Consider the following 13,969-nt stretch of genomic DNA (forward strand, 5'->3'; position numbering starts at 1 on the left):
AGTAGGTCTATCTCTAAGAAACAGCATTAGGGTTATTCAATCTATGAGTGAAAGAATGAAAACAATATCATGGATGTACTTCTCCATTCACATCTAGTTTGCCGTATTACGTATTATAATCTATCCTGTAGGAGTCTAATTTATTATGTTACATATCATGTGTTCAAAGAGATGGAATTTTTAATTTTAATACTAACATCCAAAGTTAATTCAGTGAAGCTAAATGATTTGTAATGATTGAGACCTATGAATGTTACTGGTCAAGAATCTGCAGGTATCTGATTAATAAACATTAATCACAGTTATAGCTTCCAAGGTTTATGGTATACTAACTGAAGAAAACCAACAATATATAAAAATTCTCTCTTCATGTTGTGTTGGTTACTTTTTATGAGCTTGAGAGATTTTATAGAAATTTCAGCTGAGGCAACAATACTGGTATTTACATACACACACAGTACACTGTTGATTCTTACCCTTGAGAATCTTCTACAAATTTAGGGAATGAATGGGAATTTTGCAATATACATTTAACAGTTTAAGTTATATGCACTTCTAAATGTATATTTAATGAAAACAAACATTGATATTAAAATAAATATAATAGTAATTCCTTTATAGATAATACTGGCTAGAGTGAAGTGTGTTTCAACAGGCTGAAGTAGTAATACTGCTTAAAGTGACAACACAAGTACATTCTGACAACTCCAATGAAAATCAAAAACCCAACCTAACTTCAGTGTACTTTAATTGACATATCAAATCCCATCTAGCCATGTATATTATAGCTGGGCTGATCATTTTGGGTGTAAAATGACTTCTGCACTCCTAGTGGTAAAACTGACCCATGGAATATTAGTTCAGTGGAGTCTTGGCAAATGCATTTTGCTGTTAGGCAGAAATGTACTTTTCTCTTATCTTGTAAACAAGATATTGGTGATTTTGTTTGATATGCACCAACAATCCACAACTGAAAAAGACATTTTGTTTTCCCTTTCCACATCACTGCTCTAGAGGGGTAACTGCTCTGCTGTGTCAAAATCATCATAGAGGCCAGAAAAAGTCCTGACCACTCACTGGTATCAATTGTAGCTGTGCTAAAACATGGAAAGGTGCTTATGACAATAGAACTTTGGGTCAACAATATGTTTCAAACAATGTAGACGATTCCAAAGGTTAATCTGGTTGATGTAGAATCATCATAGATTTCTTTTTTAATTTTCACAAAAGCAACTAAGATGATATGCAGGTTATTTGGGCCTTCCTTGCTTGAGCTTGAACTTAGCTCAACAAATCTGCTCAATTCTCTAACAAAACTGGGTCAAAAGATTAGCATACAACAGTATCCTATCAACTGAAGCACTCCTCTTCAAAATCCCCCGATGAATCAAACTCTAAGCCATTCATATACAGCACCAGTAATTGTATCTCCTGTTGTCTAGTCTATTTCTTCCAGAAAAATTAATTTATTGAAAATGTAGAAAGTAGTGCAGGTTCTTCTTCATTATCCTTTTGATCATCAAATGAGTTATACTGCTTCACCTTGCTACCAGTAGCATATCAGCTGTCTTATATGTGAGACACCCAAAGAGTCAGAGACAATGGCTTGTTTTGGTGCCAAGATTATATGAACCCTATCTTTATACATAAAGGTAGGTTATTGTTGTAGAAAACTGTTTGGTGTTGGGTCTCCACACAACCCTTAGTGGTTCTATTTATAATTCTGTTCTCATGAAGGATCAAGTCATACTATTTCCTTCAGCCAGTACATACTGTTTCTGCTGGTAACAGACATCTAATGCTGGTGGACTTCACCTTCTTCCTGACCACAGGTGACAATAATATAATGTGAGGTTCAAATCTACTGACTATCAATAATCATGGTGCTCAAGATAAATTTCTCCACAAGTTCTCAACACCTCCATAATGCAAATTACCACATGACACTCAGTAGTTCGTGTTTTCTATGAGTCAAAGTTCAGAGGCAAGACAGGGTCGAAAGCTGAGGAATTCGTGGGTCATGCTTCTCATCCATGAACTTGCTGCAAGATGAAGATTTTGGAAATAGTCCATCACATCAGTGCATGGTTGTACTTTTGCAGTCCATTATTTTTCATATCTATCTATGACATTAAATTTACAGCACCAATTAATCAAACTATATTATATAGTCATTATGATTTCTGTGTACTTGCTTGTCATTGTCATTTTATTAAGCTGCTTGAAGATCAGAGTTTGAATACTGTATGCTAAAACTGTTTTAGATTCTTACAATGTCTTACTGTCCAAACATCTGGCCATACTCTGTCTGGCAACCATGCATCTTAACAACAACCATACAGCATAGTTTTAACTGCAAAATGCTCATAAGGCTGCGATGGTAAGAGCAAACCTCTCCATCCAGCAAGTTACCATACTTAGTTTTGTGTGCAAAAAAAGACAGTTTCTTAGATACTACCTGTTTTAACAGTTTGATTGCACAGAAATCTACAGGGACTGTATCTAGTGACTTGAGCAGTATTGCCTTCATTTGAAATAGCATAAATACTTGTATCATTCTCCAGCTGCTTCAGGTATGTAATAGCTGTAATTATATATTATGAAAGTAATTAGTGTACTCATGATATATTGAGTTTCCAGTCAGAAATTATTCTTTACTGTATACAGTTGCTTGGGACACATGGATGAATTTTACCACTGACTTTTGTGTTCATGGCTTTTCACTTGTTACAAGACACTGTACTGTACTTATATGATGAAGGTTTCTTTCTGAATGGTCTTACAGTCTCGAGTCCAACCAAATTCCTTTGTTTACTAATTCTATTTAGAACAACTTGAAAATTCTAAATTCTTGATCTGAAAATATTTTTATGATCCGAGCATATGAATATTTTGTGAATGTTGCTATTTGTGGAATGTGATATTTTCAGGGAAGTGTGATTTGTATTTGGCCTCTAGCAGAACTTGAAGGACCACAGTTAAAGTGATTGAGTTTTTAGTTTCATAGGTTGAGTAATATGGGTATTATTGTGAGAGATGTTAGTAGCTTCTGAGAAAGGGAAAAATATAGAATTTGACAGGGAAGGGTAGAAAAATTGTTATAAGTATGAACATAATATGATTGGGTGACTTAGACGAGGAAGACAAGCGTAGGAAAATGCTATGGGAAATAAAGTACTTGAAGTTTGAGGCCAGGGTAAAAATATAAAAAAAGCTGAGATGAAGATCATTTCATGCAAGAAAATTAGTGAATGGTATCAGGTTTATGAGGTTAATGATGGCCAGTTGGGAGTTAAGTCTGTTTAGTTTTGTGGTTAATTAATTAAAATGTTGAATTTTGTTTTTTGAGCTGTTTAATTATTGTGCTGTTTTGTCTGTTGTAATCACTGAAAGTGTGTATGTTCACATTTCTATATATTACACTAGAGATAGTCAGTTTAATGTGTGGTCTGAGGCTGGAGATATGTGCAACTGTATTTTCAAGTTCGGAGAAGTAGTCTTATTAGATTGCTTCAGGTCGTTAGTATCAAAGTGAATTATAAGAAATCAGACAGATTTTTAGAAGAAAGCTGGTCATTGCTTTAGCATCATTTATATGAGCTCCAGTGATGAATTTTGACAGGACTGTGTGTCCATTAATAAAGGTTAAGTGTTTGTGGAGATGCTTAAGCATTAAATCACCTAAAATGCCTATGTGAGGAAATAAAGAAGCATAATCACCTAAACTGGGTCCACGTTCCTCATATGGTGGTACATTCATGATGTTAGAAAAACAGATAGGTTCAAGAAGTCTCGATAGAAATGAATTGAAACCCAACAACCTTTTTATTAATTTCTATCAAGACTTTTTGAACTGATATATTTTTATAATATCATGATTACCTTGACTGTGATGTGAATTGAGATACAGGCTTACTTCTAACAACCTAATTTATATTGTACCTAAAGTACCATATATATCTTTAATAATTAATGTAAAATAGAAAATTAAACCAAAGTCCATACTTTGAATCGAGATCTGCACTGAGACAGACTTTCCTCCTGGAATGCCACAGGTATAATTCCCAGAATCTTCCTCACTGGTATATAATTGTATGTAGACATATTTACACCTAAACCTCCAACACACTTTTGATCCTGTAAATATATAGAAAGAGAGAGAGAGAGAATTATTAACTAAGACATCCTTAAAAGCTATTATGATAACATTATTGGCAGAAAAATAAATATTTAATACTTTTTACATAACAAAGTCAATTTAAGTTATTATATTTTGTTAGTTAAACCATCTTGTTTTTTTAAAGATTATATATGAAATACCATTATTTTATACAATTTTAAACAAACTGGTATGAAAAAAATAGTACGAAAGTAAAATAAAAATAAAAATTAACTCATATGAAGTTAAAATAGCACTTCAGTGAAACAAAATAGTTAAAGTTTCAATTATTTCATACTAAATATTCTTTGATATTTGATAGGTTCCATAAATATCTCAGCACTACAGCACTCAAACCTTATAATAACTTCAGTGTTGGAGCATTAGTAATTATTGAACTTGTATGATAAGTTCAATGGTGACAAGTATCTAACTTATTCTTTGTTCAGTGCTGTGGCAACTGAACTTTTATTTTATTCATCCCACATGCCTTTCAATATGGTACTTACCTCCATTCATAAGACTAGCTAGAATCCCACAGTAAAAAGGAGGGACCAGTGCACGGGAATGACAGAAATACCCTTGAAAGCATCTGAAGAGTACCCTGACAAAGAAAGATCTGATAATCAGAAGAGGAGAATCACACAATTTTTGAACTAGACACACTCATGTATAGTGTATGTAATACACAAAGGTAGACAATATGAGGAGTAAAGTGGCTAGGGTGTGGTGGGATATACTCAGTAAGCCAACTACATCCAAAACCTCCTCACAGGGCACCAACGTCCATGCAAAAGTTGGTTGATGATCATACTGTCTTCACCTCAAACTGAATAATTGGGGATTGAGACCCACACCTATTTCTGGGTATGCCACAAGGACCATCACTCATATATATCAATCTGTGAATTGTAATCCAGTATCAAAAAAATGTCTATTGCATGGAATCAACTTATATGTGGACTTATGATGATTGGTTCACTCAAATCCAAAAACTAACTTCCATGTAGGGCAAGAGCTTCCAATCAAAGTGATGAACTGCAACTGCAATGGTCCAACTCTAGTGTCTATATCAAGAGGCCATCCATTTAAGTGATGGCTCAACTTCAATATTTGTGCAGGTAGTATTAGGAGGCCATGTCCACAAGGAATGTGACATCTCATCTCCAGCCAGTATGTTACACATATGAAAAGGCCACATCATCCAAAAAGGAGACAGCTCAACTCCAGTCATGTAAATGTGTTCAGAAAGCCATGCCAACCTACAAGGTGATGGCTCAAATCCTATAGAAATTACCAGCAGGACACTACGATGCTACTTTCAATTGAATAGTTTTAACCTGTTTATTATGGAGCTCATTCAGGAGGGTGTCTCCATGGTCAACTGCCCAAGTGGCAAGGACTCCCATACTCTGTTCGAGAAGGAAAGAGATTGACAATGAATTGGAGAGTCTGTAGGAATGTCATCAATAGAAAGCAGATCATACAAATTTATTTAACATAAGGACAAGGTATGGCAGTAATGGGCAGCAAGCTCCTGTTTTACCTATGTAGTCCATGGCCCCTGAAAGAAAAAAAAAGGATGAAGAAATTTTACCAGGTAAAGTTGCACTGAATTATTAAGAATGGTAGATTAAATCCCAATAAGGAGAAAACTACAAGATGATGTAGACAGCAGGAGATGAAAAGATACAGGAATGATCCACATGTCAGAATTCAGAAGCTCCTGCATTGTACAATGAAGATGAGAAGCAAGGGAAACAGTAATGTGTAATATTGAATGGAAGGATGAGTGAAAAAAGGTCATAAGGAAGAATTAGTTATTCAAATAAAAAGGTGGACACCATTGGTAAAGAGACAGAGTGAGAGTCAAAAGCAATGATGAAAAAGAGACAAAATAATGCATCTAAGAAGGTGGTAAAATGGGTTCAAGAAGAACAAAGAGCCTGACCAGACACACAAGTCTATTTTAATCCAATGAAGGGTATAAGATGGGAAAGAAAAGGGAATGAATAGAAGAAAAAGGAGCAACAGCCCTCCAGAGCTGCCAAGAAGTAGATATGAACCAGATATGAACCTACAGAAGGAGATATGAACCAGATAAAGGAAAGAGAAGTAAAAAAAATATATAACTGGTCATGTTCAAATGTTAAGAGAAGGAATTATGTAGTATAGGGAAGATAAAACATTGAATTGTAGGAAGTGCTACAGACTGAGCTAAAGTAAGGAAAAAGTTGAACACATGAATGACCCAATTCAGAAAGGTAAGACACTTGTGATGGTGACATAATAAGAAGAAATGCATGAGCATGGGAAGACCAGGGAAAATAGAAACACCTAGGCATTGTAAAAATGGGCATTATGTCATAAAAACCACCTGATATGCAAAAAGCAAGGAGAATGAAGAACCACAGTCCAAAAGCCAGATGAAAATTTATGCCATACAAACTAGAGTAGGCTTTTCAGCAGAAAACCCCCTGGTAGTATACCAACAGTGAAAGACCTGCCACTTACATCATCTACACTATAAATAAAATGGATAAATGGAGCTAGCTAAGAAGTAAAGTGTAAAGTGCCATACAATTTGACCACACAAGAAAAGTGTCAAAGCAAGTCCAAAGGGAAGGCAAGAAATTTATTAACCCAATCCAAGATGGACAAACAAAAGAGAAAGATGGAACAATGAGATGACAATTTCATATGAGATAAGCATAGGAGACATTCATGGATGATATAAACAACCCAGGATAAAATATCCATCTCAAGAAAGAAGGACTCCAAGGTAGACCTTGATACTCACAGGAAAAGACTGAAGCAATAACAATAAATTACCAGCTGTCAATATTTAGTTGTCTTGGGGACAACAAGAAGGCAGTTCTGACAAATGTTGGTTGACCATGGGAGTTCAAGGAGAAGGGAACAAAATGGGAAAATAAGAAGCTACAGATGGTTATTATAGGGGATGGGAAGATGAAGGCAAATAAAACAGATGGCTACAATATTTGTGAGTGTGACATATTGGTAGACTGATGACACCCAGGGCTTCATAAGTTTCAGGAGTGTATCAAAGACAAAGACACCAAAATGGAACCATACTGAAAACTCTAAGATACTTTTAGGATAAATGGACCTGAGCCAATATAGTGTCATGACCTCTGATGTCCAGAAATAAGGAAACCACCTGGGTAAGATGTATAATTCAGAGTCATCCCCTAAACAGGCAATGAGAAATCTATAAACTACTAATGTAAAACTGATAGACAACCCAAAGAGAGGAAATGGTGAAATAACTCTTAGGGGGCATCGCATGCTAATCCCCTCCACATAACAGTGAGGCTAAATTATCAGTATGAACCAGTAAATCAGGGGAGGAGGGTAAACTAAAAGAAATAAGTAAGAATTAAGTGGCATACAGAAAACATCACAAACTGGAGGAATAATTTTGTGAAGACTGAATTAGGTCTAGAAGACACTATGCAACAGGAATGGTCATGATTGGCAAATTCTGTAAATGGAAAATGATGAACAAATTCCTAGTCAACCAGAAAAGGCTCAAACTAGGAGCAATAGAAAAGGCTGGGGATAAAGTATGAACTATGTAATGTTCTATCTTTTCCATATTGTTCATAAGAGTTATGGATTGCTGATAAAAATTAAGAAAACAATATATTGCAATAATGGTATTTAGAATGGATATAGGAATTTTATACAAGAACATTGAGTTCATTTTGCAAGCTAAGGTGATATAAATCTATAAGTTTTTTGTCTATTCAACTGATGGTTTTCATATTGTAACAATGTCTTCCTCATGAGCTCTGATAGAGAAAGGCCTCATTGGCATAAGCATGGAAAATGCAAAGTGTGCAAATGGAATGTTATCACACATTTTTCTTAGTGGAAACCCATTTAAGACCAGTAAAAAGGGATGTGGATTAAATTATTTTCACTCTTATTTCATTGTCATGTTACACTAACTACTGACCAGTAAGACATGCATATATATACTCATGGTGCTAGAGCAAAAGGTCTGTCAAAATACATACAATTTCTGCAAAGTGAAAGATTACTTGACTGATGTTTTATTCACTAATTTCTTACACTGTTATTGTGAATAGCCTTATGAATTAGATTTTCCACTTTTAATTTTTTTCTGACTTACTATTATTTCTCTTACTGTTATTTTGTGCAGGTTATTAACAATAATAATACTTCATTTGTATTTCTTGTATTTGAGTTAGATTTGGAGTTTGAAATATTCATTTGGATTTTTCTGAGAAGGCACTTCTTTACTAGTGTTTAGTTTTGTAAAGCTTGTATTGTATTTAATAAATCTTTAATATTTTGCACCCTAGTACTAATTCACTGTTTGATAAATACAACCTTAGTGTTATTAACTATTACAGAGAGATTAAATAAGAACAAAAAATCTGCCCAAAGGGTTCTTTCGACATTTCATCTAACAATTGCTCATAATTATTATTAATAGATTTTCACATAAAAATTATTCCTAAACTTTATAACTTATATACACAATTTACACTTTTAGATTAATTCAAAATTTCATCAATTCCTTTTAATTCAGTCAAGACCACAGGTGGTGAAAAGAGTTTGTTTCTCCAAACTAATCAGAAAGACTAAACTGAAGTGTTGAGTACAAACAAAAAAACAATAAATATCAGCTAGTAAAAAACTGATGCCTTGTCTCAAAATTTATATATACTAATTAAAACAACAAAGAAGGACTAACATGTAAAAGTATACATGTATAAAATATGACATAAAAATGTTAGTTAGAAAAATTTGTATATGAGTGAGAAAAAAAATGCAACCTTTGCCTCATTAAGCTATATAAAAATATTCACAATAATTAGTTTCTAATAGCAAAGCAATCTTATGTAAAATTAAGCTACTTACGAACACCCTGGACATCAGTTTGAAACACTGCATTCTTGTAGTTCCTTTCTTCTACAGTATGGCAATTAAGGTATAGTTTTTTATTATGAGGAAATATAATAATTCCACCTTCAGAAACTATTCCTTCTTCACTGAAGTCAATAAAAACATCATCGAAAGCTAAACAAAATTAAATAAATGAATGAAAATCCAACTCATGAAATAGCACACGTTTGTGTTCATGGAAAAATAATCTATTTTTACAATTGTGATGTGAGAAATATATATTTCTTTAAATAGAAAGTTACAACATGGTAAAGCTTATGTGATGTTCAGAAAGATCACAAAACTGACTTTATTCTAATATAATGTGGATATAAAGTAAAAGAATGTTAGGTGTAGTAATCACAAGAAGCTCAGTAGGCTGATCAGGACAATCTATATTCATTTTGTCACAGGTTCAAAATCTGTTTTGGCATCAACCAAACCTTGAAGAAATAGTTAATGATAATGATCAAGATTATTTATTATTTTAAAAGAGTTATACTGGAAGACTAGCTGTGCTACTATTTCGTTTATTTTCATACTCCTACTTTGATTAACTGAATTGTTTTATGACAATTAGCCAAAACTGTGTAATATATCAAAATATACTGACTTATATTCTTGAAAAGTAATTTCACAAGTTACTTTATATTAATAAATATCAATCCAGATAGAAAGAATTAAACAGTGATAAATCACTGAGTTAATTTAAGGGCTTGCAAGGAAGCAAACCCTGGTTCTTTTCACTTTAGAAGTTTTAAAATGTATGCATTTTAACTGTACATCAACTAGAGATGGTGTACTGTTATTAAAGCTCAGCTTTTGGGTAACTTCTGAATTCTGAATTGCCACTCATAGGTTAGTTTGCCTTAATAAACACTATTGTGTCTTATAAAACTAAACCAGAAACTCTATAAAGTAAATTAACTATGGCAGTATTTTTAATCAAATCTTTGATATTTTGGTTTAATCACAATGTTAAAATGGTAAATGTTTTGTTTTAGTCAGAAAGTTAGCAATGAAATGCATGTCAGCTTTGTAAAAAATATTTAAATAATTTGATCTAGAGTATTCAAGAATGAACACTTAAACTACTATTACCTTCTTTACTCTCAACTCACTGAAATGTTTTGTGTAGCTTAAGTTTAAAATTGTTCAATATTCGTGTATCTCTATTTTAGAAATACTAAAGTACCATATTCTAGAAAATAACTTCAGCTGTGAAATATCACACAACTGTGGGGTTTATAAGCACACATTTTTGCCTTGATATTTGAATGTGTTCCATATCAATATTCTGTGAGGATAGCACTAAAGGTAAAAATATTAAATTTAAACAATAAGTGTCAGAGCTATAGTTCTATATGATTTTAAAATTCCTTGTATTTTTTGAAGTACCACAAATTCAAATGATCTAAATAACTCAAAGTATCCATAGATTAAATCTTAATAGCTCTTATTGGTGTGAAAACTGAAGAAACAAAACACTTTCTTATTGAGAAACCAACTTAAAAAGGTACTAATAGCTATTAACACTAATTACTGTACTTTTCATAAATAAAGATGTTCTTATAAATCTATGTGGAAAAATATTTAGACCTAACAAATGTCACCAGCAAAATGCTAATTAATTGAAACTATACACTCTAAGCTCTGTTATGATATATTTTAAAATTATCACAAATTCAAATAATGCAGAGCATATGTATAGTGCTATACAGAATTATATCTACATAAATAATAAACCAGTATTAATCAGAATAACAGATTATTTAATATTTAGTTTAAATTTAAAGTGTTTCAGTTATGTTTATCCACCTTTTCAATGTTTGTTAATTAATGAGGCTTCATTCAATTCCTTGCAAGCATTTTGTGCAATTAGCTGGAACATACAGACAAGAAAGCAATAAACAACTTGCTGAACAAACATTTTCTGTAGCTAAGGTGTATAAAACATGTGTAATACAAAATTGTTTGTTTAACATAAAATACTAATAAAGAACAACAATGGACCTTTTTGGTTTACCTAGGCTGCTGTATCTACTAAATTAAATTATTAAAAAAAAGGAAGGAAAGTCCTTATCATTCAAATGTTTATCAAGCTTTCCTTTAAATTAACTGCATCCCTCACATCTGAAAGCATTTACAAAGTTAGAAAAATAAAGCTATTTTATCTGCATATAACTTCTTTCCTCCCCAAATTTATATTTTTGTCCCAGAGTCTTGCAATTCTTACCATTAAATGTGAAAAAGATTAGTTAATATTAGCAATCTTATACACCTCAATCAGAACCCCTTCTAACTCTTCTTTCTGCAAGAAAAAGTAAGTTCAGAGATTTTAACTTCTCCTCTTGATAGCCTTTCCATCCCAGGTATTATCGTAGCAGACCTCTTCTAAACACTTTCAAACTATTGAATGTTTTTTCTGAGGTATAAAGCCCAAGACTGAACACAACACTCCAAATCTGGCTTAACCAATAACCTATATGATGACATTATAACGTGTATAGACTGGTATTCAGTATTTCTGTAGATACAACTTAAACTACAGTTTGCCATGTCATTACCAAGAGCATATTGCTTGTTTATTGAATTTGATGCAAAACTACTTGAAGGTTATTTCCAGAAACCATCCCTAATTTAGAAGTGACAGACTAGAGGGAAGGTTTTATCAAAGAATATTGGGATTGATCATCACCTTAGAATGTTCCCACAGTTGAAAGGGAGAGCATGTCTGGTGGTGGAATTCAAAATTTTGTCCACAAATTGTGAATCAAATTCCCTAACCATGAAGACATGCCACATCATATGGTGGATGTAAAAACTTCATTAATTAAAATAAGTTATAACTTCATATAAGCTTTAAAAGCTTAAATGTATATGAAAAATGAATGAGACCAAGATATTAATAACTTTAGTTAACATACTAATATATTATATTCTTATGTGCAGAACTTAAAAGTAAAAGAAAGTGAGAATGAAAGGTTCTAAGGTTTCAAATGATTTTAAACAATGGTATTGAAAACTATCAAAAAACAAGAGGAAATTCTCAATAGCCACAGCTGCTATTACATCTCATATTAGTCAAGAGATTGATATATGATCTGAATTTTTGTTCTTAAAAAAGTCAGCCATTCTATGAACTACCATAAACTTACCATTGTTAGTCTGACAAGATGGAAAAGTAATATCATTCCATTCTCCTTTATGGCAATATGTTTTCTTAATGCCAAATAAACGGCTCCTTCCAACAGGATGACAATGAAAAATAATACTGGCTCCATCTGGAATAAGATCTCCCATTTTTACAGAATGCCCTTCACTAAATATCCTCAAATCCTGATCATAAAATCCTAATTTGCAATGTTTTTGGAGCTCTTGATTCGTAGTTGGTTCTAAAGTATGATTTCCAGTAAATATTTCTGCCTCAGTCCTGTCTTCTGTTTCTTCTGCATGTAGGAAGCCCATAAATGAATATAGAAATAAAATATGTGAATATATATTTATTTATTTTAGATACAAACTTACAAAACTTTTAAAACAAAATTCATATAGAAGAACATTTTCAATAATATTAATTCTAGAAAGTAATTTTTATCTTCTAAGAAAAGTAATAAATGTGTTTTTACTATTTTTCTTGGCCCATGTTGTAGGTGTTTTGTTGGAGAAACTTTCCAGAAAATTTGAAAGTCTATGTACATCATCAACAATAAAGGTTGTGAAGAAATATCAAACAGGTTGAAACTTACATAAGTTAAGAAGAGCCACTAAGCCAATAACTTTTTATTGCTACATATCCAAAACTATACTGCACACAACAATTAAAAACTAATATACAAGCAAAATATATGTATATATATTATTGAAATTAAATAATTACATCCAAATGAAACCAAATAAGTAAACAAAGTCATGAGGATGAACTGCTTTAAAAACAGCAAATCCCAACCCCTGATTGATTATATTATAACCATAAATTTTTAAGCCATAAACAAAACACATTAAAATTAAACAAAATATGCTGCATATTTTTAAAAGATCCTAGGATATAAGTTACAATATGGGATTTTAAAATGTATTCTAGGTTTTGGAGGTGACTGCAGAATAGGACCCACATTGCAGTAGGGATACACTGTCTATCAGTCCACATTTTATAGCAATATAATAACTATAATCATCTTGCTAAGCTAAATTATAGTTTCAATTTAATATGTTACTAGTTGAGGCTATTATACTTAACTTCAGAAAACCTGAACAATGCAATGGAAGATGTGACATAGTCAGCAACCATTCACATACATTGAATAAATTTTAGTGAAATTAAATAATTACATCCAAATGAAGTCAAATAAGTAAACAAAATCCTGAGGTAGGAGTGCATTAAAAACAGCAAATCCCAATCTCTGATTAATTATATTATAACCATAAAATTTTAAGGTGTATCATTTTTTTTTACCAAAATGTCTAAAAACAAATTACAAAATAAAACTTTACTACTTCCAACTCAAACATTAATCAGTACAGGAAAATAAATACCATATCCTTCAATATAAAGTTGTACTTAATTTTCCATAAAAATTACTGAACACATTTAAAACAAATTCAAATATTTTCAACAAAACTGTTTTAAGACTAAGTAAAGATGTTTATGAAAGAAATATAATTGAACATTAAATATTCAGATTTGATATGTGAGCCAATTACTACTTTTTTTTGTCAGTCATTGAAAAATGGGCAGGTAACAGAGGATTAGAAAGTGGCTAATGTAATTCCTCTTTTCAAGAAATGTGATAAAAGTTGTTCCCATAATTACAGACCCATTATTCTTATATCACTTGTGAAAAAAATTTTGGAAAGTTTGTTAAAAGGTGC

General features: G+C 32.2%; 1 protein-coding gene across 3 annotated transcripts in view; it reads right to left on the minus strand.

Annotated features, from left to right (window-relative positions):
* The window catches only part of LOC143240623 (sushi, von Willebrand factor type A, EGF and pentraxin domain-containing protein 1-like), a 178,587-nt gene that overhangs the window by 30,349 nt on the left and 134,269 nt on the right, over nt 1-13,969 (minus strand). For all 3 annotated transcript variants that reach the window (XR_013021864.1, XM_076483363.1, XM_076483377.1), the window contains 3 exons: nt 12,256-12,546; nt 9,074-9,232; nt 4,006-4,137 (listed from right to left, as the gene is read on the minus strand). Coding sequence is in view for 2 of the 3 variants with exons in the window: in XM_076483363.1 (XP_076339478.1) it covers nt 4,006-4,137; nt 9,074-9,232; nt 12,256-12,546 (582 nt within the window). In the remaining variant the exon portion in view is untranslated. The remainder of the gene's footprint in view (nt 1-4,005; nt 4,138-9,073; nt 9,233-12,255; nt 12,547-13,969) is intronic.

The sequence above is a fragment of the Tachypleus tridentatus genome, chromosome 2 (assembly GCF_004210375.1).
Source record: "Tachypleus tridentatus isolate NWPU-2018 chromosome 2, ASM421037v1, whole genome shotgun sequence".
Taxonomy (NCBI): Eukaryota; Metazoa; Arthropoda; class Merostomata; order Xiphosura; family Limulidae; genus Tachypleus; species Tachypleus tridentatus.